Source organism: Hippopotamus amphibius, chromosome 1 (genome assembly GCF_030028045.1).
Source record: "Hippopotamus amphibius kiboko isolate mHipAmp2 chromosome 1, mHipAmp2.hap2, whole genome shotgun sequence".
In the NCBI taxonomy this organism is placed as follows: domain Eukaryota; kingdom Metazoa; phylum Chordata; class Mammalia; order Artiodactyla; family Hippopotamidae; genus Hippopotamus; species Hippopotamus amphibius.
The window spans coordinates 4,947,753-4,974,440 of record NC_080186.1 but is presented as its reverse complement, the minus strand read 5'-3'; the positions used below and the strand labels follow the sequence as shown (position 1 = coordinate 4,974,440).

Sequence of the window (26,688 nt, the reverse complement as noted above, 5' to 3'; positions counted from 1 at the left end):
AGAAGAGGGAGCACATACACACGTGTGACTGTGCAGGTGTGGGGTGTGGACGTGTGTGAGAGACAGGCCTCGACGTGCCGGCCCGTCCTCCCTCCCCCACCTGACACCCCAAGCCGCCTCTCCCACGGCAGTCCCGTGAGGACGCAGCCCCGTGTAGGACGAGTCGTCACTCCCCAGCGGTGGGTCTCTCCCGGCCCCTGCTCTGAGCTCTCCCACCCTCTCCCCGCACATCCCGGGAGGAGCCTTCAGGATGCAGTGGGTTACCCGTGTGGGGAGGGGGAGAAAGGCGGGGGCGGGGTGTCCTGCCCCGAAGCAGTCACACTGCGGAATGCCAACGGATCTCCTTCTCATCCAACCACTGCAACGATATTCCCAGCAAGAGTCCTGATGGGAAGTATCCCTGCCTTTTCTAATCGAAAGATAACCAGGGGCTTCCTAGGTGGCGCAGTGGTTAAGAATTCACCTGCCAATGCAGGGGACATGGGTTCGACCCCTGCTATCCCATATGCCACAGAGCAGCTAAGCCCGTGTGCTGCAACGATTGAGCCTGCGCTTTGGAGCCCGCGCGCCACAACTATTGAGCCCATATGCTGCAACGACTGAAGCCCCTGCGCCTAGAGCCCGTGCTCCGCAACAAGAGAAGCCATGGTGATGAGGAGGCCGCGCACCACAATGAAGAGTAGCCCCCACTCACCGCAACTAAAGAAAGCCCGTGCACAGCACAAAAGACCCAACACAGCCAATAAAATAAGTAAATTAATTAATTAATTTTAAAAAAAGAAAGATAACCATCCTGCATGTTCTTATCTCTTCACTTCTTTCATACGTGCTTTCTCCCCGCAGCATCTGTGAAAACGAACATCTTCTATCCTGGCTTATCGGCGAGGCCAGGGGTGGGACGCGCTGGTGAGAGGCTCAGGGCCGAGGGTTGCCGAGCCTTGGTGCGTGGGGCACCACGGCGGGATCAAAGGCCCACGGGCTACTCTGCGAATCACCCACTGCCCGGACCCAAGGCGGGGGAAGAAGGGACTGCCGAGACCGAGCGTCCCCCAGGGTGTGATCCTCGGCTGGGCCTTTAAAAGCAGTGTCTCATTACAGACAGGCACTCAGCAGGTGCCAGGCACATAGTAAGTGCTCAGTAAACGGATGTGACGATTCACATTCATGACAACGCAGAGGGTGCGGCTCTCTCTGCTGAGAAGGCTGAGCCTGGGGGGATTCGCAGCTGCCCCTGGTCACAGCTCAGAGACAGCAGGAGCGGACTGAACCCAGGACTATCCCGGTCCAAAGTGAAGGCCCCACCCAAATCTACGTTTCCTTCAAAGGCATCTTCTCCCTTACTCAGTTGGAGGCTTCATCCACCTGGCCAGGAAGCCACCATGAAACGGCTGACTGCCTGCAGACAGTTGTGCCTGGGATGCCCGGTGGCTGTGACCGTCCCGGCCCGCAGGGGCTCACAGGCTCCTGGGAAAACACTGCTCCATCCTGTCAATCCAAGCTCCGGGTCCTGCCACCAACCCAGGGCCACTGGATGCTGAGCTGCCCTTTCCTGTGCCCTGCCTTCCCCAGGACAGCTGTGGACCTGGGGGCCTTCACCTGGGCTCGCTTCTACCACGTCTCCAAACTGCCCTCCTTCCCAGCCCAGTGGCTTCACTGCTACTTCTTATCTCTATTTCCATTTTCTCTTTAAGTTACAGAGCAGCTCTGCTCCTCCTGTATTAAAAGCCCAATTTTTCCTGCACTATTAAACAAATTTCTTCAAAGATAGAACCTCACATTGAATTAAACCCCTTTTTGAAGTCTTTAGTGGTTTCCATAAATACAATAGATGAATAAGCTAGCAGCCCACTTAAGGTAAGATGAAGAGGGATGTGGGTCCTGTACAAGCTGGGAGTGGTGGGGGTGGGGGGTGTCATCCCTGCACCCACCTAAGAAGGAGAAAGGCTGGACCCCGAGGGGTGGCCTCAGGGGAGAAGAGGCACCTCCAGCTCCTGGGGTTAATATGGAGTTTTCAGAAATGCAACAAGAAGGGCCCTGGACACCGCCCTCTCTCTGCTGAAAGAGCTCAGCCGTGTCACCGAACCTCTCTTTCCTCCCATTTACTCCTCCCCGGAGCCTAGCGATGTGGCAGAAAGGGACACAGCTCTGGGAGGAAGAGATCTCATCGAGGTTCAAGTCTGAGCCAGTGATTCAACCCACCCATGTCTCTTTCTGCATCTGTGAGATGGGAAGAATAAGCCCGGCTCATTGGGAGAGACAAAGGACCAACTTAGAGCTGAATTCTCACAGCTGTTCCAATCATAGGCAATGTTCTTGATGGCTCTACTTTAAATAGTAAAGCATTGTTTCATTAAAAAGTTATATTTTATGATAAAGTGAAGACACATCAGCTAAGACCTCAATCAGTGCTAGGCTGGGATGCCTACAGAGGTCACCTGGCAGAACTGGTGAAAGGAGGCAAATAAACTTGACACAGTAACTACTCTGAGTGGTACAACTTCCCAATGCAAGTTCTGCTGTCTGTGTAAACAAGCCTCGTAAAGAGCCTGAAACAAGAGTAAGTCCTTACAATATGGAGATCACAGGCATAGACCCACAAGGCAAATGTTTAACTCCTGCCTAATGTTACATGCATTGAGCCTGTGGCATGATGCTAGGGGCTGAAGGGTCATGAATTTGTATCTGAAAGCCCTAACCCCCAGTGTTGGTATACTTGGAGACAGCGCCTTTAGGAGGTAATTAAGGTTAAATTGAGGTCGTAAGTGTGGGGTCCTAATCCAGTATGACCGTGGCCTTACAAGAAGAGGAGGAGAGAGAGAGAGAGAGTTTTCTTCTAAGCGAAGCTCATTGAGGACACGGCATGAAGGCAGCTAGCTGTCTATGAGCCAGAAGGAGAGGCCTCTTCAGAACCCGACCCTCCCAGCTTCCAGAACTGTGAGAAAATAAACTTCTGTTGTTGCAGCCACATGGCTGATTGTATTTTGTGTGGCAGCTGAGCTGAGGCTCATGGGACACAATTTCCACTGCAGCATCACACTTCGTTTCAAAAAGTGCTGCATCTCAAACGACAGAGGGTGAAAGTGTCCTGTGTCCGACCATGTTCAGAGTGGTTCCGCCAATGACAGCAGGAAGGATATGAATAAAAATGATTTCACAAAATGTTAGAATAGAAGAAAGCTACATTTCTACAAATGACTTAGTTTATACACATGACTTTCTACACATCCACACAACTGAATTGGTCCAATGAGTCGTATAATTGACATCTGACTGCCTTATCTAAATCCCTAAAAGTCAACATTTCAGGTTAATCAAAAATAAATTTTTCTCCTATAACGAGGAAAGGGGGGTTTCGCCTTGGAGCTGAGGTCACCCACATTCAGGCGTGTGCAGTAGCTGCCCTGGGAGGACTCCTCAGGACAGGTGAGAGGCTGGATGAAACGACCCCCAGGGCATCTTGATTCCTTTGGGAAAAGCCTCGCTGTCAGCTGTTGATGTGGGTTGTGGCCAAGGAAAGGAGCTGACGGCCCCCTCCACAGGTAGTAGCAGGGAAGCCTCCTGCAAGGTGCAGGTAGGAAATCCCACATGGACCAGAACAATAATCAGACCAGAAGAGCCGACTCCACTCACAGATAAGGAAAGCCCACCGCTGACGCTGAGGAGCTGGATGAGGTGCACAGGATGTAATTAACTTTGGTTTCATACCCATCGAGAGTGGCTCTGAGCAGTGCTGACTCTGGAACGTTCAGAGACGTCTCCAGGAAGGGTTCTGCTTCTCACGGTGGCGAGTCCTTGAGGATGGGATGGACAGGTGCGGCGTGAAAGCACCTGGAAAACCGGCTGGTCAGAGAAAGAGTCTGAGGCCCAGGGAGGTGACCACAGACCCAGCTGGCCCAGGCCCTCTTCCCATCTCCACGCACGTCGCCTTCATCGCACCATCCCCCAGAGTCATCCACCTCCCTACAAGTGGTATCTGCCCTCTCCTGTCACGGACAGCCACACAGCACCCCAAGCAACACAACAGTGAGCTGAGACGGTCACCACGTCCTATCCTGACTATCTGTGGTCCTAACTCAAAGCGAGATGTGAGCTGTCACTGACATAGAATTTCACTTGTCTGTCAACCATCCTTCTGTCATCTTTCTCCTCCATCAATGTCTGCCTCACTCCCAGTTCACAGTACCCTGCGTGAGGCCGGGACATCATCCCAAACGGGCCTGCCCACCCTCATCCCGCCTTCAGGGGCCCCCTCCCACCCTGACCTCAGGCTCCACCTCCTCCGGGAAGCCTGCCTGCTTCTGGAAGCATCCACAACACAACTGGTCCTGGGTCGTAGGCGATGCCTCGCACCACCCGCCCTCGATTCAGACGCGCTCCGGTTGTTTCTCAGGCCAGCCAACCACAGGCCCCTGGAGGGAGCGGAAGCGTGGGTTCTCCTGAGCCCCCAGAGCAGGTTCCTGCAGGCTGAGCTCCAAGCAGAACCCTCTTCCTCCCACATCTTATCCCCTCACAGTGAACCTCCAGCAAACACCCTGGGGTGTCTAGAGAACTGTCGGTCCTGGACCACTGCTTTCAAAGACATCGCACCCAATGCTCCAGCACAGAGGAAGGAAGTGGCATTTCCTGGTATGGGATGTGGATGGTACCTGATAACCAGTAGGGATGCGAGAAAGCGGAGAGGCTGCTGCGAACAGGAAGATTCTCTAACAGCTGAGGAGACCCTCTGTGGCCAGTTGTTCTGCCCACAGCCTGGGAGGGTGCTGGCAGTGGGCAGGGCTCTCTAAGACAGCAGGGGACACCTGGGCATCATCCCAACAAAGTAACCGAGCAGTTTAACCTCGGCTCTGCCTGTACAGAGGAAGCCGCGATAAGGTGAAGCAGCCAAGCTGGGGGAACGAACGGGGAGGTCAGGGCCCCAGCTCTGCTACGGCTCGCTGTCTGCACTGGGTGACTCCCTTCTCTGCTGGGAGCTCCTTTTCCCTGTCCTGAAAACATGGGGCCAGGTGATGTCCCCTCAGCTCCGTCCCCGTCTGATGGCTGACAGGTCCCTCCGGGCCATGTATGGAATTGCTTGTTTTCCTCCCTCTACCCGTTGGCAGGCTCCGGAAAGAGGGCCTAGCAGGAGCTGATTATAATTAGGACAATAAAATACCCATCATCTCAATAACAGCCAATAGTTACACAGCGCTCGCTGCGGGCCAGGCTCTGTCATAGGTGCGTTGGAAGATGGATCTCATCTGAAAAGTAACACTGAGCGTGTTTACAGCTGTTAATTAGCTACAGATCAGGGAGGACCCCAGCGCCCAGTCTGCCCTTCTGTGTCCTCCCCTCTCTGCAAAGGCCATTTCCGGGCACTGATATCCACCGTCCTTAGGATCTTTCACAAAGGACCTGGGGACTTTAGCCACATCAAGGGGTCAATGATGGATACGGACCCAGTGGTCTATATTTTAACAGAGAATGAAACATCAAATCAAAGGCATAACCATCCCCCTCCCCCAAAAAATCAGATTCCAGAAAGTCAGTAAAAAAGACTTGGGGTGGGGTTGGGGGAGGGGGGACATGAGTAAGGGTCCTGCTGTCTGTGCCACTCTGAGGGCAGACACCTTCGAAGGCGGTTCACACCTGGGCCCAGTCAAGAAGAGCTGGGCAGCTTTCCTCCCCCTGCCTTCCCAAAGTCCTATTGCCCTCTTCATCAACGGAATGAGCTGCAAGTAGCTGGAAGGTCTGACCTGCCAGATACGTGAGGGGCTCCCCTTTGACCTGGAGGGGGCCCGAGCCCAGCAGAAGAGCCACAAAAATTAATATTTAATTGCAAATCGATTTCCTGCATCAACATCCCCAAAGGTTCATACGACAGTCATGCTACTTCATCTCCTATCGGTAAACTTTAAGAAAGAGGCGAAGAGGTAGCAGAGAGCGGGGATGGTGCAACTTTAAGGTACATTTTTAATTAAAAGAAAGAGATCAGAGCTGTGATGCGGTGTCATAAAGCAGATAATTTTACAGCCGGATGGTCTCCCTCTGATGTACTTGAAAACCATTTTCAAGCGACATAAAGTTTAACATACCAGTACATCTGCCTACCCACTAGATTCTACATGGAATTTAAAATTTAATTATATTAAAGCTTTGTTACAGTGTGCATTGCAAGCATGCTAACCAAGTGGAACTTTCACAGAATCTCTGCAGAGAGCTTTTTTTTTTTCTTTTACAATCGGTCTGGTAGAACCCGGGGTTTGACAAACAGTTGATGATTCTGTCCGAAGTGTTTACTGCTTACATAACAAACCACTTGGGACCTCAGTGTTTATTCTCCTGGGTATAACTCAAGAGTTCATCTTTTCTTTATTAAAGCAAGAAGCAGCCGAAGAAATCAAGTAGTCAGGGAGCTGGGGTTGACTCTTTGAAGCCATGGAAGGTTTTGTTTTGTTTTGTTTTGTTTTGTTTGTTTGTTGTTGGGGGGGATTTAGTTATTCTGGAGACAGTCTTTTCACTGCTACTTTTACATGCCAATGAAAGAACTACTTTCTCCGGGGGAGAAAGTTGCAATATTAATCTATTCATCACAGGTTCAGTACTTTCTACAATTAAAAATGCAACCAGTTCCAACAGGAAGAAACAATTTCATGCAAACCTGGTTCCCATCGGAGAAGTGCAAGGTTGGGCTGGAGGAGCTGACAGCCCGGGTTGGAACCTTGGCTCTGTCACTCACTGGCTGTGCATTCTTGAGCAAGTTACTTCACTTCTCTGAGCCTATTCTACAAAATGAAAATAATCATAGTATCTAATTCATATAGATGGTTGGAAAATTAAAGAAGACAATGTATAGAAAGCATTGAAGCACCCGTGCCCATACAGAATAAACACTCAAGAAGTGGCAACTGCAATTTTTACTGCTGTTATTGTTGCTGCTGTAATTTGTTTTTAAAAATGCCAGTGCTACATCACAGCTGCGTAAGCCAGCAAATTCACCTGAAGGATGAAAGTAAGAAAGTTCACACCCAGCCAGCAAATCTGCATGATTTGCGTTATAAAGCATTGTGAGGTCTTTTCACTTTTTCACATATCCATCCATCCATCCATCCATCCAACAAGTATCTCACAGCTAAGGAAGATACACAACTACAAAGGATACACACTGCCTGGTCCCCAAGGAATTGTAATCTAATGAATTAGACAAGTAAGTAGCAATGCTACAGGCAGAAAGAAGGTGGCGGAAGAATAATGGGGAACAGTGCCATGAAGCTTGTGAAGCACGAAACGTCACCCTCCATTCAGAGAATCCAGGCTGGAGGGAGTGAGGATGGAGGAAAACAGAATCCCCAGATGTCAGACTAGTCACAGAAGATATAGAGGCACCGGCACGGAAAAATATCTTTGGTATATTTTTAAGTGAAAGAAAAAAAAAGGTGAACTATATAGTACAGAACAAGATATCGTTTTTTAAAATGTCTGTGTGTGTGTGTGTGTGTTATCTATAGAGAGAAATGATGTGCACAGAACCGTCAACAGAGGTGTACCACTGTGGAAAGTGTGATGGCAGGAACTAGAGACAGGAGAACACGTGAAAGGGGCCATCTTTCACTTTTTATTATGCATTTCTGTACAATTTTAATCTTTAAAAATTAGCATAAATTTTTATAATAGTTATTAATGATAAAAATGCACATTCATATTTTAAGTGATTTTATTTCTTTTCAGTCATATTTAATTTCTGAAATTTAAATTAATATTAAAGGAGGACATGGGATTTTTACGTTTATTAATTTAGGACATGGGTTGAAATGTATTCACTTTTTAAAAGATATACTGAGTCTCTACCACAACTAGGCACTTGTCTAGGCTCCAGGGAGCACGGTGGACAAGGGAGTCAGGGCATCTGTCCCTTGTGTCCCAGCTGGGGACACAGACAGTGAGAAATGTAACGCCAGATGGTAGCAGAGGAAGGAGAATGGGAGGAGGGATGGGGGTGGACAAGGAGACCTTCCTAAGAAGGAGACAAGGAGGACATGAGGACATCTGGGGAGAGTGCATTGCAAGCAGAGGAAACAGAATGTGCAAAATCCCTGAGGCAGGAACATGCACGGTGTATTTAAGCAATGTGGCTGGAGCAGAGTGGGTGAGCGGGAGATGAGGTCACAACATTGACAAGAGCCAGATCCCCAGGACACTGTAGTCCTTGAGAAGGACAAGAGTCACCAGGGGCTTCTGAGGCATAGGGTGTCAAGACTGAATTTCCTTCTAAAAGGAAACCCTAAAAGAGGGCTCTGATGACAGTGCACAAGAAAGACGAGGGTGGTGTAGATGACAGAGAGAGCAGTGAGTGTTTAGATGATGTCAGTGGGTTCTGGATCGATTCTGAAGGTAGAGCAACAGGATCCACTGATGGATTAGATGAGAGAAGAGGGAGAAAATGGAGCCAAAGATGACTTGCAGGCTTTAGGGCAAGCTAGAGGAGTTGCCATCTCCTGAGATGGGAAAGTGCAGCATAGGAGATGACAAATCGAGTCTTGTTTTAAACATGTTAAGCATGAAATGCCTATGTGACATCCAAGCAAATACAGAAGTCTGAAGTTCAGGGGAAGGTCAGGGCTAGAATTAAAACCTGGGGTCATCAGCATAGAGATGATGTGTAAAGCTAAGAGCCTGGAAAATTTGGGGGCAGAGAAGTAGAGAATGTGATGCTGAGCCCTCGGCACTCCAACCTTAAGAGGTTGGGGAGTGTATATATGTCTATGCTACTCTCACTTCGTCCCAGCTTCCCATTCACCCCCACCTCCCACCCCCAACCCAGGACAGGGAGAGTGGGAGGGAGTTGCAGGAGGGAGGGGATATGGAGACATATGTATAAATATAGCTGATTCACTTTGGTGTACCTCAAAAGCTGGTACAAGAGTGTAAAGCAATTACATTTCAATAAAGAGCTAAAAAAAAAAAGAGGTTGGGGAGATAAGGTGATACTCAAGGGAGACTGGAAAGAAGCAAGAGAGAGCCAGGAAAGAGTGGTTTCATGAGAAAGGGGTGACCAGTCACATCAAATGCTAGTCAGAGACCAGTGAAGTAAGGATAGAAACTTTACCATTGGATTTGGTGTCCTTAACAAGAGTAGAGTGAAGTAGACAAGAGCCTTCCTGAGTTGAAGAGAGAACTGGAGGAGAGGAACTGGAGAGAACACACAAGATGACCATCTAAGTTGTTTTGCTGCCAAGAGTGAAGCCAAGAGAAGCTTCAGTAGCTTCAGAAGCTTGCAGTAGCTGCAAGGAGGCACTTCTTTTTTCAAAAGATAGGAGAGACTATAGACTATTTTATGGTGATAAGAATGATATGATAGAGCAGTGAAAACTAAGGCTGAAGGAGAGAAAGGGAACAATGGCAGGAATGATGTCCTTGAGCAGGTGAGGAGGAATGGAATCAGCACACAAGCAGAGGGGTTGGCTGTGGCTGGGAGTACAGACTGGTTGTCCACAGAAACAGGAGGGAGGGCTGCCCATATGCATGTCAATACAGGGATGTAGTAAGCTGCGCTGACAGGAGCATGCAGAAATTCTCTAATTTTTTTCTATTCTCTTAGTAAAGTAAGAAGCAAGACCAGGAGCTGAGACTAAGGAGGAATAAGAGGTCCTTTTGAGAGAGGAGAGGCTGTGAGACATTTTGCACAGGTATGATAAGAATAGTGTATAGAATCTCTAGGTAGCAGTAGGGCCAGGGGGAGGGATTGCAAATTTTAAATGTTAGTATGTATTTTTCTCCAGACACACTGGGCTGCTTGGATGTGAGCCTTCAGAAGGTACAAAGTTGGATTTAACCAGGCTTGGGTTTTTGCCAGGTAAGTGCCAGGGAGGTATGCAGGACTTGGCATAAGCAAGAAATAATCTTTTATTGGGTTAAGCAACTGAGAATTTGAGGTTTGTTGGTAACAGCAAAGAGCATTACTTATTGTAACTAATACCTCTGGGTTTTGAGAGGATCTCTATGTGGATATTAAAAATCACCAAGAATTATGACAAGTGTGGTATTGGAAAGAGACAGTGAACTAGGTGCTAAAATCTTCAAGGAATGAGAGAAAACCACTCAGGGAATCTGTAATAATTGCAGGAAGAAAGAATATTTGATGATAAGACCTGGAAGGCACCAGCTTTAAAGGAGAAGGAAGGTTTTCAGGGAAGATGGGATGAAAATGGTCTGGGAATGAAAATGAGGACAAAGGGAGACCCTACACTGCATCCAGGTCCAGTGATACCAGAGTGTGGGTGAGAAAACATCCACCACTGAGAGGGATGGATGAGGAGGAGTGACCTCAGGAAACAACTAATACTCCTGTGAGAGCAGAAGTTCTCCAGATTTTGTACCTCAGAACTCCTTTATATTCTTAAAAGTTATTGATCACTTCTGCTGTCAGTCATGATGGAGTGACAAGGACTGGATTTACCCTTCCATCTTAAGAAATTTTTTTTTAAAAGGATGTAGTGTATAAAACAACAGTTTTCCAATACTGACAGTGCAGGACAGTGATACGAAGAGAAAAATCAATGGCTCTTTGAGGAGATCAATAAAACTGACAAACCTCTAGACAAACTGATCAGGAAAAAAGAAGACACTAATTAACAATGTCAGGAATGCAAAAGAGTACATCACTATAGGCCCTATGGACATCAAATATATATTAAGGGAATATTATGAACAATTTTATGGCAACAAATTCAATAACTTAGATGAAATAAGCAATTCCTTAAAGACACAAAGATCAAAGAAAAAGATAACCTGAATAGACCTTTACCTATTAAAGAAACTAAAAGTGCAGTTAAAAGTTTGCCTACAAACAAAATTCTAGGCTCAGATACCTCCACTGGTGAATACAACCAAACATTTAAAGAAGAAATAATGCCAACTGAACACAAATTCTTCCAGAATATGAAACAGGGAACATTTCCTAACCAATTTTATGAATTTAGCATTACTCCAATACTAATACCAGACAAAGACATTATAAGGAAATATAACTGTGACCAATATCCTTCATAACATATATGCTATATCCTTTAAAATATGAGCAAATCAAATCCAACTATATAGAAAAATAATGATATATCATAGCCAAGTAAAAGCATGGTTCAACATTTGAAAATCAATTAAGGTATTTCACCATATTAACAAGAGAACAATCACATGATCATCTCAATAGGTACATAAAAAACATTTGCCAAAATCCAACATCCATTCATGATTAAAAACTCACAAGAGAGATACAAGTAAGGTCTGAGTCTAGCTAATAATATTGTATCAATTTCAGTTTCCTGGTTTTGATAACATCCTATAGCTGTGTAATATGGTATCACTGGAGGAAGTTAGGTAAAGGGTACAGGGAATCTTTGTACTATTTCCACTTCTTGAGAGTCTATAATCATGTCATGATTAAAAGGCAATCTCCTCTCAAAAAGAACTCTCAGTAAACTAGAAATAGAAATTTCTTCAACCTGATAAAAGGCATCTATCTTTAAAATCCTACAGTTAACATTATAGTTAATGGTAAAAGATTGAATGTTTTCTCCTCTAATGAGGCAAGGATTTCTTCTTTACTATTTCTTTTCTGTATTGTTTTGTAGGTCCTAGCTGGTGCAATTAGGCAAGAAAAAGAAATAAAGAGCATAAAGATTAGAGAGGAAAAAATAAAACTGTCTTTATTCACTTATTATGCATGATTTTTTAGCTAGAAAAACCTATGGAATCAACTAAAAAGTTGCTAGAACAAATAGGTGAGTTAAGCAAGTTTGGGGGAAATATAAGGTCAATATACACAAATCAATTATATTTCTATATACTATCATCAACAATAAATAGTTTTTAATGCCACTTACAATAACATCAAAAAATATTAAATACTTAGGAATAAATTTGGCCAAAATATGTACAAAACCTGTGCATATTTTGTACAGGTTGGGCTTATTCCTTTACAGTTTTATTGAGGTAAAAACTCAATAAAGAAAACTATCAAACACTACTAAAAGAAATTAAAGAAAAAAAATACAGAGATATACCATGTTCATGGAAAGGAAAACTTAGTATTGTTAAGATGTCAATTCTTTCCAAATTTATCTATACATTCAATTCAATTTTAATCAAAATCCTGCCAGGCTTTTTGTAAAAATTGATCAGCTTATTAAAAAATATACACGGCAATCAAAATGACTTAGAAAAGCCAAATTAACTTTGAAAATGAACAAAATTTGAATATTTACACTACCCGATTTGAAGATATCTTATAGGAGTACATTAATAAAATGTGATATTGGCACAAGCATAGACATACAGAAAGATGGAAGAGGATAAAAAGTTTAATTAAAACAAATGAGATTCCTGTCCTTGTATGATGATATTGAAACATGTAAAAGCTATTCTAAGAAAACAAACTGTACACGCATGCACATATAAAGAGTGTGTATAATGCTCATTGAAATAAAATATTTTAAAAGTAAAAAATAAAAAAAAGTTTAGAAAAAAGACCCACATCATCAATTGATTTTCAGCAAAGAGGCCAAGGCAATTCAATGAGAAAAGGATAATCATTTGAACGAATAGTGCTGGGGAAATGAAGAACTTTTATCCTTATCTCACACTACATACAAAAACTAGGTGGAAAAGATGATAGACCTAAATATAAGAGTTAAACTATAAAGTTTCTGGAAGAAAACATAGGAGAAAATCTTAATGATCTTGAATTTGACAAAGATTTCTTAAACACGACACAAAAAAGCATTAACCACAAAAGAAATAGTCAACAAACTTGACTTCATCAAAATTTAAAGCTTTTTATCTTCAAATTATCCTGTTATAAAAATAAAAAAGTAAGTCCAGACTAAGAGAAATTATTTGTAAAACATATATCCAAAAAAGAATTTGTATATCACATATACAAAGGACCCTTACAACTCAATAATAGGAATATTAACCAATTTTAAATAGGCAAAATATTCAAATATAAACTTCATCAGAGAAGATGTATGGATGGCAAATAGGTGCATAAAATGATTATCTGCATCATTAGTCATTAAGGATACAACTATACACCCAGTAGATTAGCTTTAAAAATGTTTAAATAGTCAAAGAGCAGCCAAAATTGTGGAGTAGAAGGACCCTAAGCTCACCTCCTCTCACGAGCACACCAAAATCAAAACAATCTGTAGAACAACCACAATGAGATATGTAGGAGGGGCAGACTCATGATATAATCAAATCTCATACCACCCCCCCCCCAGGTGGCAGACCCACAAATTGGAGAATAATTATATTACAGAAGTTCTCCCACAGGAGTGAGAATTCTGAGTGAATTCTTCTCCTCTTCCCAGTGCCTGGGGGTCCAGCACTGGGAAGAGGAGCCCCCAGAGCATTTGGCTTTGAAGGCCAGTGGGGGTTGATTGTGGGAGCTTCACAGGATTAGGAGAAATAGAGACTTCACTCTTAAAGGGTGCACACAAAATCTCACATGTACCAGGACCATGAGCAAAAGCAGTAATTTCATAGGAGCAGGCTCTATGAGCCAGACCTACCTGCTGGCCTTGGAGGATCTCCTGGGGAGTTGAGGGGTGGCTGTGGCTCACTGTGGGGACATAGATATTGGTGGCAGATATATCAGGGAGTATTCATCTGCATGAACTCTCCTGGAGGCTGACATCTTGCTTGGGTCATTAGTGCCAAGACCTGGCTCCACCCAACAGCCTGTAGGCTCCTGTCTTGTGATGCCTCAGACCAAATAACTAATTGAGTGGGGACATATCTCCACTCATCAGCAGACAGGCTGCCTAAAGTCCTGCTGAGCCCACAACCACCTCTAGACATGCCCCTAGATAGGACCCTACCCACCAGAGGGCCAAGAACCAGCTCCACCTATTAATGGACAGGCACTGGTCTCTCCCACCAGGAAGCCTGCACAAGCCTCTAGACCAACCTCACCCACCCAGGGACAGCCATCAGAAACAAGAAAACTACAGTCCTGCAGCTTGCAGACTGAATCCACAAACACTACCAGACACTACCATGGGACCAGCTGGCCCCTGGCCCTTGGGTGATAAGAGGGGAGTGCACTCCTGGGATGCAAAAGACATCCCAGCAAAAGGCCACTTCTCCAAGGTCAAGAAATATAACTAACCTACTGTATACATAAAAATACAAATAGCAATTTAGACAAAATGAGGCAACAGAGGAATATGTTTCAGATGAAGAAAAAAGATAAAACCCCAAAAGAAGAACTAAGTGATGTGGAGATAGGCAATCTACCCAAGAAAGAGTTCAGAGTAATGATCATGAAGATGGTCAAAGAACTCGGGAGGAGAATGGATGCACATAGTGAGAAATTAGAAGTTTTTAACAAAGAGTTAGAAAATATATATAAAGACCAACCCAAAAGAATTAAAGAATACAATAACTGAAATGAAAAATACACTAGAAGGAATCAACAGTAGACTAAATGAGGCATAAGAATGGATCAGTGAGCTGGAAGACAGAGTAGTGGAAATCACTGCTGCCAAACAGAAAAAAAGAAAAAAGAATGAAAAGAAATGAGGACAATTTAAGAGACCTCTGGGACAACATCAAACATGCTAATATTCACACTGTAGGGGTCCCAGAAGGAGATGAGAGAAAGAGCCTGAAAATATTTGAAGACATAATAGCTGAAAACTTCCCTAACTTGGGAAAGGAAACAGTCACTTAGGTCCAGGAAGTGCAGAGTCTTACACAGAATTAACCCAAGGAAGAACACACTGAGATATATTGTAATCAAAATGACAAAAATCAAAAACAAAGAGAGAATATTAAAAACAACAAAGAAAAAGTAAGAAATATTATACAAAAGGCTATCAGATGATTTTTCAGCAGAAACTCTGCAGACCAGAAGGAAGTAACATGATATATTAAAAGTAAAGAAAAGGAAAATCCTACAACCAAGAATACTCTACCTGGAAAGGCTCTCATTCAGATTTGATGGAGAAGTCAAAAGCTTTACAGACAAGAAAAAGCTAAAAGAATTCAGCAACACCAAATCACCTTTACAACAAATGCTAAAGGATATTCTCCAGGCAGAAAAGGCCACAACTAGAAACAAGAAAATTATGAAATGGAAAAGATCACTGGTAAAGGCAAGCATATAATAAAAATAGGAAATCATCCACACACAAAGATAGTAGGGAGGTTAAAAGACAAAGGTAGTGAAATCATTTGTATCCACAATAAGCAGTTAAGGTACACATGAAACAATTAGATATAAAATATGACATCAAAAACAGTAATCATGAGGAGAGGAGAGTACAAATGCAGGGTTTCTAAAGTGCATTTGAAATTAAGAGATCAGCAGCTTTTATATATATATATATATATATATATATATATATATATATATATATATACACACACACACTATACAAAAACCTTATGGTAACCACAAAACAAAAATCTATAATAGATATACACACAAAAAGAAAAAGGAGTCCAAACATAACACTAAAAATAGTCATCAAATCACAAGAGAACAAAAGAAGAAAGGGGAGGGGAGACCTACCAAAACAAATCCAAAACAATTAACAAAATGGCAATAGGAAAACACATATCAATAATTACCTTAAATGTAAACAGACTAAGTGCTCCAACCAAAAGACACAGACTGGCTGAATGGATACAAAAACAGGACCTGTATATATGCTACCTAAAAGAGACTCACTTCAGATCTATGGACACATAAAGACTGAAAGTGAAGGGATGGAAAAAAGTATTCCATGCAAATAGAAATCAAAAGAAAGCCAGAGTGGGGGAATGAATTGGGAGATTGGGATTGCTATATATACATTACTAGTAAGAAAAAAATATCAAATTGTACACTTTAAATATATGCAGTTTATTGTATGTCAATTGTAACTCAATAAAAGTTTTTAAAGAAAAAAAAAGAAAGCCAGAGTAGCATTACTTATATCAGACAAAATAGACTTTAAGATAAAGACTGTCACAAGAGACAAAGAAAGACACTACATAATGATCGAAGGATCAATCCAAGAAGATGATATAACAATTGTAAATATATATGCACCCAACATAGGACCACCTCAATATATAAGGCAAATGTTAACAGACATGAAAGAAGAAATTGACAGTAACACAACAATAGTGGGGGACTTTAACACCCCACTTACATCAATGGACAGATCATCCAGACAGAAAATCAATAAGGCAGCACAAGCCGTAAATGACACATTAGACCAGATGGACTTAATTGATATCTATAGAGCACTCCATCTGAAAGCAGCAGGATACACAATCTTTTCAAGTGCACATGGAACATTCTCCAGGATAGATCACATGCTGGGCCACAAAGCAAGCCTTGGTAAATTTTAAAAAACTAAAATCAAATACAGCGTCTTTTCTGACCACAACACTATGAGATTAGAAGTCAATTACAAGAAGAAAAACTGCAAAAAATACAACACACAGAGGCTAAACAATTTGCCACTAAATAACCAATGGATAACTGAAGAAATCAAAGAGGAAATGAAAACATACCTAGAGACAAATGATAACAAAAACACAATGATTCAAAAACCTATGGGATGCAGCAAAAGCAGTTCTAAGAGGGAAATTTATAACAGTACTAGCTTACCTCAGGAAACAAGAAAAATCTCAAATAAACAACCTAACCTTACACCTAAAGCAACTAGAGATAAAAGGACAAACAAAACCCAAAGTTAGCAGAAGAAAAGAAATCATAAAGATTAGAGCAGAAATAAATGAAATAGAGACTAAGACAACAATAGAAAAGAATAATGAAACTAAAAGCTTGTTCTTTGAAAAGATAAACAAAATTGATAAACTTTTACCAGACTCATCAAGAAAAAAGGGGAGAGTACCCAAATCAATAAAATCAAAAATGAAAAAATGAGAGGTTACAAGCAAAACCACAAAAATACAAAGGATCAAAAGAAACTACTAAGAGCAACTATGTGCCAATAAAATGGACAACCTAGAAGAAGCAGACAAATTCTTAGAAACGTACAATCTCCTGAGACTGAACCAGGAAGAAATAGAAAATATGAGCAAGCCAATGACCAGTACTGAAATTGAATCAGTAATTTAAAAGCTCCCAATAAACAAAAGTCCAGGACCAGATGGCTTCACAGGTGAATTCTACCAACATTTAGAGAAGACTTGATACCTATCCTCTGAAACTATTCCAAAAAATCGCAAAGGCCAGAACACTTCTGAATTTATTCTATGAGGCCACCATCACCCTGATACCAAAACCAGACAAAGATATCACAAAAAAAGGAAATTACAGACCAATATCACTGATAAATATAGATGCAAAATCCTCAACAAAATACTAGCAAACCGAATACAACAATACATTGAAAGGATCATACACACCATGATCAAGTGGGATTTATCCCAGAAATACAAGGATTTTTCAATATCCACAAATCACTCAATGTGATACCTCACATTAACAACTCAAAGGATAAAAACCACATGATCATCTCAATAGATGCAGAAAAAAACTTTTGATAAAATTCCACATCCATTTATGATTAAAAAAATTCAGAAAATGGGCATAGAGGGAACATACCTCAACATAATAAAGGCCATATAAGACAAACCCACAACTAACATCATACTTAATGGTGAAAAGCTGAAAGCATTTTTTCTGAGATCAGGAACAAGGCAAAGATGCCCACTCTTCCCATTTTTATTCAACATAGTTTTGAAAGTCCTAGTCACAGCAATCAGAGAAGAAAAAGAAATAAAAGAATCCAAACTGGAAAAGAAGAAGTAAAACTGTCCCTGTTTGCAGGTGACATAATGCTATACATAGACAATCCTAAAGATGCTACCAGAAAACTACTAGAGCTCATCAATGAATTTGGTAAAGTTGCTGGATACAAAATTAATATACAGAAATATGTTATATTTCTTATACACTAACAACAAAATATAAGACAGAGAAATTAAGGAAACAATCCCATTTACCACTGCATCAAAAAGAATAAAATACCTGGGAATAAACTTACCTAAGGAGGCAAAAGACCTGCACTCCAAAAACTATAGACCCTGTTGTAAGAAATTGAAGACAACACAAACAAATGGAAAGATATACCATATTCTTGGATTGGAAGAATCAATATTGTTAAAATGACCATACTACCCCAGGCAACCTACAGATTGCAATCCTTATTAAGTTACCAATGGTAGTCTTCACAGAACTGGAACAAAAAATGTTTAAATTTGTGTGGAAACACAAAAGACCCAAAAAAGTCAAAACCATCTTAAGAAAGAAAAACAGGGCTGGAGGAATCACACTCCCTGACATCAGACCATACTACAAGGCTGCAGTAGTCAAAACAGTATGGTACTGGCATTAAAAACAGACATATAGGTCAATGGAACAAGATAGAAAGCCCAGGAATAAGCCCATGCACTTATGGTCAATTAATCTACGACAAAGGAGACAAGAATATACAATGGAGAGAAGACAGTCTCTTCAATAAGCGGTGCTGGGACAACTGGGCAGCTACATGTAAGAATGAAATTAGAACATTCTCTATCACCATATACAAAAACAAACTCAAAATGCATTAAAGACCTAAATGTAAGAGTGGATACTATAAAACACCTAGAGGAAAACATAGGCAGAACACTCTTTGACATAAATTGCAGCAATAACTTTTGGATCCATCTCCCAGAGTAATGGAAACAAAAACAAAAATAAACAAATGAGATCTAATTAAACTTAAAAGCTTTTGCAAAGGAAACCATAAACAAAGTGAAAAGCCATCTACAGACTGGGAGAAAATATTTGCAAATGATGCTACCAACAAGGGATTAGTTTCCAAAATATACAAACAGCTCATATAGCTTAATATTAAAAAAAAAAATCAAACCCAATAAAAAAAATGGACAGAAGATCTAAATGGACATTTCTCCAAAGAAGACATACAGCTGGCCAATGGGTGCATGAAAAGATGCTCAATATCACTATTAGAGAAATGCACATCAAAACTACAATGAGATATCTATCACCTCACACCAATCAGAATGGCCATCATCAAAAAATCTACAAACAATAAATGCTGGAAAGGCTGTGAAGAAATGGGAACCCTCCTACACTGTTGGTGGAAATGTAAATTGGTGCAGCTACTATGGAGAACAGTATGGAGGTTCCTTAAAAAACTAAAAGTAGAGTTACCATATAGCCCTGCAATTCCACTCCTGGGCATATATCCATAGAAAACTATAATTCAAAAAGATACATACACCCCAGTGTTTACAGCAGCACTACTCACAATAGCCAGGACATGGAAGAAACCTAAATGTCCATTGACAGGTGAGTGGATAAACAAGATGTGGTACATATACACAATGAAATATGACTCAGCCATAAAAAAGAATGAAATAATACCATTTGCAGCAACATGAATGGACCTAGAGATCATCATACTAAGTCAAGTAAGTCAGAAAGAGTAAGACAAATACCATATAAAATCACTTACATGTGGAATCTAAAATATGATACAAATGAACTTATTTATAAAACAGAAATAGACTCACAGACATAGAAAGCAAACTTCTGGTTACCAAAGGGAACAGTAGGGGTTGGGAAGGATAAAATAGGAGTTTGGGACTAACATATACACACTACTATATATAAAACAGGTAAACAACAAGGACATACTGTACAGCACAGGAAAGTATATTCGGTATCTTGCAATAACCTATAATGGAAAAGAATCTGAAAAGGAATATATACATATAACTGAATCACTTTGCTGTACACCTGAAACTAACACAACACTGTAAATTAACTGAAGTATAGTTAATGGTTTAAAAAAAAACCTATAGTACCACACACACAAGAAAATGTTTAAATAAATAAACTGACTATACCAAGGGCTGACAAGGATGTGGAGCAAGTGGAAGCCACACACTGCTGGTAGGATGTAAAACGATACAACCATTTCGGTTGTATACACATATACCTACCATACAATCCAACTGCTCCACTTCTGGGTATTTACTCAAAAGAAACAAAAGTGTATGTCCACACAAAGACTTATACATGAATGTTCATACCAACTGTGTTTGTAAAAGCCACAAGTTAGGAACAAGCCTGTGCATCAACAGGTGACTAGACAGAAAAACAAAACAAAACAAAAAACCAAAAAAACAAAACCCTGTGGCATAGCTATAAAGGACACACTTAACTCCTCTCGCACCAGGGTGTGAGAACACATCAAAGTGCTGTCCACCAGGGAAGCCCATGAGAGCCTCAGCACAGGAGATGTGTGGGGAGATGGTCACACAGGCATCCCCTGCTTAGCACATATCCAAATCCCAGACTCCAAGAAGGAAAGCAGGTGTTCAGCCTACACTGCATTGTTTGCGCAAACAGTTCAGGCACAGGGAGCCACTCCTACTGTTCAGGGAAGGTTTAATATCTGAATAGAGACCTGTTCACCAATTAGGTTCCCAGATACCAGCCATGGACAAACATGGCTAGCAGGCCTTCCTGAGGGTATGCTGGATAGTTTTCTGCACACCACCCCAGACTAGGCTTACTCCCCCAGAATGTTTCCTGTGTAGCCTCTGCCACACCTGGAATTAACTGAGTCATTCATTAACCATTTGTGCAAATCACTTGTTTAATGTCTGTCTCCCCTTGTAGGCTGTAAGCCCTATCAGAGCAGACATGGTGCCTGCTTGGCACAAAGTTTAACAAATATATGTTGAGCAAATGAATGATGAATGAAGAGTGAACGAACATAGAGAGTCAGGCACCAACATGTGGGAGCTCTTTTCTCTTAAATACATGATTCTTGAGCCTCCGTGAGTCCCGAGGGATGGTGGGTAGCCACAAGCAAAGAGAGTCAGCACTGTAACTGTAGACAGAGAGACAGCCTGGAAACTGGAAGACCCCTTGGTCAAAAGACCCAACAAGAGAGGCAAAAGTAAGTTCAATGAGTGGGAGCAAAGTCCCTGGGCTCAACAGTTGAAGATGAACTGTCCCAGACCCCAAGGCAACAATTTCAAGCTCAACAAAAAGAAAAATAAAGCCACCCCCAAACCCTCTCTGGCCTTTCCTTTACCCTCAGAGCCACGGGCACCCAGGAAAAGTGGAACTGTCTAAGAATTCCCCTGAACTTCCACAGCATCCATCTGCTGGGGTAACCCCACATACAGAGGTTCTCACATGGAAGAAAGCCGCCTGTCTCCCAAGACCTCAGACTTCTGAGCCCCCCAAAAAGCAGCCGTCCTGAGGGACAACAGAATAAAAGAGTACAGACAGGCAGATGCATGAATTTCAAAAATTTGTTGCAAGTTATGCATTGGTTGGATCTTCAGCTATTAGGAGAAACAAAATTTTAAAAGGAGTCCAAGGTCCAAGGATTACTCAATTATTTTAATATAGCCAGATACGGCATGATCAATAGGAATGCTTGTATTTTTAATGGGAATCCTTATTCAAAATATGTCACTGCCCGATCAATACAAAAGTTAGAACTCATCAATATTTAAATTTTTCCAATAGACATCTTATCATTCTATCCAGGAAAGAGCTTGGAGGATCACAAAATCCATTATTTAATCTTTCAAGTTTGCAGAATTCAGAATTAAACACCATGAGCCCCCTGAACAGTGGCCAGTGGCAGGTCAAATTGGGGAGTGGGGCAGGAGGAGTGGGTGGGGAAATCTGCGCAGGGCTCTCCGTATAAGGTGGCCTCAGAAGACAGAAGGCATTTGTCCAGTGTCTGTGGGATGGCTGGGCTTTGGGGAGGGAAGGTGGAGAGGAAGGACCACCTGGAGCCTCTGCCACATGACCTGGCTTTGGGCCAAAACCAAAATTCCTCAGCTTGGGTGACATATGAGGTCCTCCAGAACCTATTTCCTCAAACCCAGCCCCCTCCAACCTTACACTCTGGTCCCTCTGAGGCCCACGTCCTCCAATCTCCCCAGTTAGCTCTCTTTTCTCTAGACTTTTCAATACTGTTTCATCTAGAAATGTCAATCGTCCTCCTCCCCTTCCCATTGGACTAATTCCCATCCCCCTTGGGATCTCAGCTTTGATGTCACTGACTCCAAGAAAGCGTCCATCTGGGATGGGAAAGTGGCTGCCATATATGCCACCTGGGACTCTGTGTTGACTTTGCACACAATATCCAGTTGTATCTCCATCACTCTGAACTCTCCTGTCACAGGGACTGGTCCTACCCATTCCTGTATCCTCACTTCCCAGGATGGGGCCTGGGACACAGGAGGGGCTCCAGCAGCACCTGATGGACGGGTAACTGCATGGTCAGCACCCTAAGATCCAGCAGATCTCTTTGTGTCCCTGAGGCTGACTTGGAGGAGACTGACCTGGGGGAGGGGCAGCCCCTGCAGAGGGTCAGAGGGTGACTCCCATACCTGGCTCAACCTTCTTGACAGGTACACTCCTCCATCCTCCAGCAGTATGGACGCAGAGGAGTTGTTTCCTGGGGTCTCTACCCAGGGGACCTGGTGTAGCTTGGGGTAGAGAGTGGAAGACCAATGGGGACTTCCCTCTCTGAATTCAAATATTCAGTCTGATGAGAAAAACCAGGCTCAGAGCCCCCTAGGGCTCACGGGTAAGAAGATGAAGGTGCAGATAACACTTCGAGTAGGTTTAAGGGCAATAGGAAAACTTCCCCACACAAAATCTCCTCCCCTTTCCCTTCTTGATCTCCTCTTCTCTAGGCTTCCACCAATTTACAAGTCCTTTCCTTTGAGCCTGTGTGTCTTCGTTCGCTCAGAGTTCACTACTAAATTGCACAACCTGGGAGACAGACATTAAATCTTAGCAACTTCATACATTCCATCCATTCCTCCTGGGTCCCACCTCCCTGTCAGCACTGTGCCCATCGCACTAAACTTCAGGGACTCTGCTTAACATTTACTGATGGCAAAGCCTGAAAAATCAGTCAACTAATCTATTGGGGACCCCCATCTTCAGCATAAAGTACTAAATAACACATCATCCATGACTTCAAGGAATTTACAGCCAAGTTAGGGATGGACAGAGAATAAATGTCTATTGAGCGAGTTACAGCTGCCAAGGCGCCATCCCCACACCACGTGAAGTGTCCTGAAAAGGGAAGAGCAACGGAACAGTGCTGTGGACGGGGAAGAGGGCACCAAAGAGGAGGGGCGTCTGAGCCAAGCCGAGAAGGATGAATAGAAGGCTCCAGGCGGGGAACCTGCTCCAACAACAGGAGGGAGCGGGAGCTGGCCTCAACGGTTGTCCCTGCGGCTGGAGGGAAGAATGCAGCAGAGCAGAGGTGTGTGGAGGGAGGGATTCATTCCAGGAGAAGGAAAAGGAGCACAGAAAGAAGGCGGACAGGATTCTAGAACCAAAGCAGCATGATGCCACGTGCAGACACAGACCCAGTGCTCTCGGCTCTCCTGCTCCACGGAGTCACCTGCTGGGACCCAGCTGAGAAACGCAAAGAATGACAGGGTGTCTCACAGGTCAGCCAGATACCAGGCAATAGGTGTGAGGTGGACAGGCTGTGCCCCAGCATCCGTCCCATCTCAGGCCGACACATCCCTGCAGATGAGAAGCAGTGGGGGTGGCTGAGGCTAGGCCAGTCCCCATGGTTCATGACTGAGTTCACCCTCTTGGGCTGACCCCAAGAGACACACCTTCCCAACAAAGCCCATAACCACTCCCCTGGCTGCCCTTGGACTTGGATGTAACCTCACAGGCTTCTCCTATTGCAAGGCCTAGGTTCCCATCACATTACCAAAGGGACACAGCAGTGAATGGGCTGGACACAGTCTCTTTCCTTGTGGGGCAGACATCCCCACAGAGCGGGCAGGCCAGGGAGGTGAGTGTCATAAAGGAGAATTCCAGGTGCTACAGGAGTGACGGCAGGGTTCTCCAAAAGAGTTGGGGGGTCCAGAGAAGGCACCGCTGAGAAAGGAAACCAAGAGGTAATCAAGGGTCATCCAGGCCAAGGTCCTGCCCAGGCTGGGTGCCCAGTGTTTATCCAAAGCAGAGGTACTGGGGTTCAGGACATGTGCCTGGGTGAAGGTATGCAGCAGGGAAGAGCTTGGCCCACCCAGGGAACAGACGGCGAATGTGCAAAGAGCAGCGTGCGCACGGCACACACAGCATCTGTTGCAGGCTGAACTGTGTCCCCCAAAAGGTGCTGAAGTCCTGAACCCCAGTACCTGTGAATGTGGCCTTATTTGGGTATTGGGTCTTTGCAGATGATCAAGTTAAGATGAGGTCATTAGGGGGGACCCTAATCCAAGATGACCAGCATCCTGATAAAAAGGAGAAATCTAAACACGAAGACAGACACATTCAGACGGAAGATGACATCAGTGAGGGGACCAAAGGACCAAAGCAGTGCCATCCCTGGACGGAGCCTCTCACCCCATCAAACCCCCGCAAGGCTCAGGCACACAGAGTGACTCCCAAAGAGCAACCAGGCATCCACGTCCTGGCTCTCCTCCCTCAACTGTGGGTCACTCACCGAGCCTGAGACCAACCACCAAGCACGGGGAATCCGCCCAGAGAAGGGCTACCAGAACCCAACATGTGGGCCCTCCTGCCTCCGGCTGGAATCCCCACCCCCGGGAGCAGAGAGGAAGAGCAGGATTGTGCCTTATTCTTTCTAGCAGGCACTTCAGGATGGAGTTGACCCGACATTCCAATAACCCAAGAGTGCATTTTCAGATCTTTGGAAATGCAACTCAGCGACAAGAATATATCCACCAGTGCCCACAAATCATCAGGGAAAAGGGAATGCATGGTCAATGATTGTGGCTCTCACGTACGTTTTCAGCCATGAACTATACCTCTGACCCTAAGGATGTCCTAATCCCCTCAACACTGACTACTGCTGTGGGGGAACATACAGCTGCCCTCTAGTAACCAGAACATGCCACTGATGGGAACATCTAATTCCTGACCACCTTAGAGCTTTATTTAATCCACCTCATTCACCAACTACGCGTCAGAAATCATGGCTTATTTTTTATGCCTCTCTATAGTAACTACCAGGATGCCCCACTGGGTCCCCATTGGGTCTTATCACACTCACAGCTCATCGTGTTCTTTTCCATTTAAACCCAGTCTTGGGCCAGCAAAGCCAGGGTGACTCAGCAGCACAGAAATGCACGGAGATCTTTGCTTCCCACTGCACTCCAGTCTCCAGTCGCTGTGCTTGACTCAGCTTCTCTTGGAAGATGTCTTTTCCTCTAACTGTGGGCACCAGGCCCTCAGGAGGCCGTCTGGACGCCGACACCATCGGCAGAATCGGGGGCTTTTCTTAGCTGCCAAAAGTGAGAGAGCTTCTGCAAAACAACCCACGCCCTTGACATCTCTCCTGCAAGCAAATTCACTTTCTTTGAAAGATAATTTTATGAAATGTGTAATACTGCATCTCGTACATTAATCAAAAGTGTGGCTCTGAGATTTTAATTCCATCCCTGATGACATCAGAGGTGTAGAAAACAAGGAAACTGTATCAGCTAAAACAGACGGTCCAATTAAACCTCTGGGCCCATATGGGACGTTTCCAAACTATGATCGAGTCTGGTCTTCTCCACTCCACAAAGGGGGGCAGTGGGGCCTGGGCTGAGCTTTGGAGTCTGTGATGAACAGACTCTAAGATGTTCCCGGCCCCCCTCACTGCCTGGTGCTCCGACCCTCGTGTAATCCCCTGCCTCCCAGTGGGAGAAGAGCGTGTGCTTCACTTCTAACCAACAGAATACGGCACAGGTGACGGGACCGCACGTCTGTGATAACTTACATAGGACCGTAACTTCTGTCTTGCTAGAAGACTCTCTGTTGCCTTCTTGACTGGCATGCTTTGATGAACAAGCAGCAGATTGGAGGGAACCGCGTGCTGAGGGGCTGAGGCGCCTCCATCCAACAGCCTGTGAGGCACTGAATCCCAGCAACAGCTACGTGAGCTTGGAGGCGAAGCTCACGATCCCTGGAAGGATGGTGCCCCCGCTGAGCCCTCTTCATACAAGACTGCAGCCCCAGCTGACACCCCAACTGCAGCTGCGAGAGACCCTGACACAGAGGATGCAACCAAGCTGTGACCCCCAGGCATGGATACACGTGCTCTTTTAAGCCTTGAAGTGAGTGGTGGGTTTTTTATGTGGCAACAGATAATTAACACAGAGTCGGACGGCTCTGGGTCCAGTCCTCAGTTCACCACTGACTGTCTGTGATCTCGAGTAAGTTCCTCAATATCTTTAAGCCTCAGTGTCTTCATCTGTAAAATGGGGATAATCATACCTGTCTCAAGGGATGGTTGTAAGGACTACATGAGAGGATACATCAGAAGGGTTTAGCATCTTTAAGTCAGCTGTTCCCAGGGTTCCCCAGGGGAGCAAGCCTAATGCATCCATGAATATAAGAAATTATCTTCTCTCCTGGGAGCCAGAATGGTACCAGCTATGTACCCTCCTTGAAAGAATGGAAAAAATCCACACAGAGCATTTTCTGTATAGCTTCATACTCTTGTGGAACCCCAGGTAAGAAAGGCTGCACGTAAGTACTCAACGAACAGTAGCTGTATCTCTTATTACTGCTGCTTGTTACATCAGGTGCCCTGAGTCTCCAAAAGCAGAACTTCAGTAATGTCTACTCTGGTATCAAGGAACCTCCTCTGAGCC

General features: G+C 43.9%; 1 protein-coding gene across 4 annotated transcripts in view; it reads right to left on the bottom strand.

Annotated features, from left to right (window-relative positions):
• The window catches only part of CAMTA1 (calmodulin binding transcription activator 1), an 869,135-nt gene that overhangs the window by 539,223 nt on the left and 303,224 nt on the right, over positions 1-26,688 (bottom strand). The window contains exon 5 of one of the 4 annotated variants that reach the window (XM_057695103.1): positions 6,728-6,761. The exons of the other annotated variants lie outside the window; for them this stretch is intronic. Coding sequence (XP_057551086.1) covers positions 6,743-6,761 — 19 coding nt within the window. The 3' untranslated portion in view covers positions 6,728-6,742. Of the gene's footprint in view, positions 1-6,727; positions 6,762-26,688 lie in introns of those variants that run through there. 4 annotated transcript variants of the gene reach the window in all.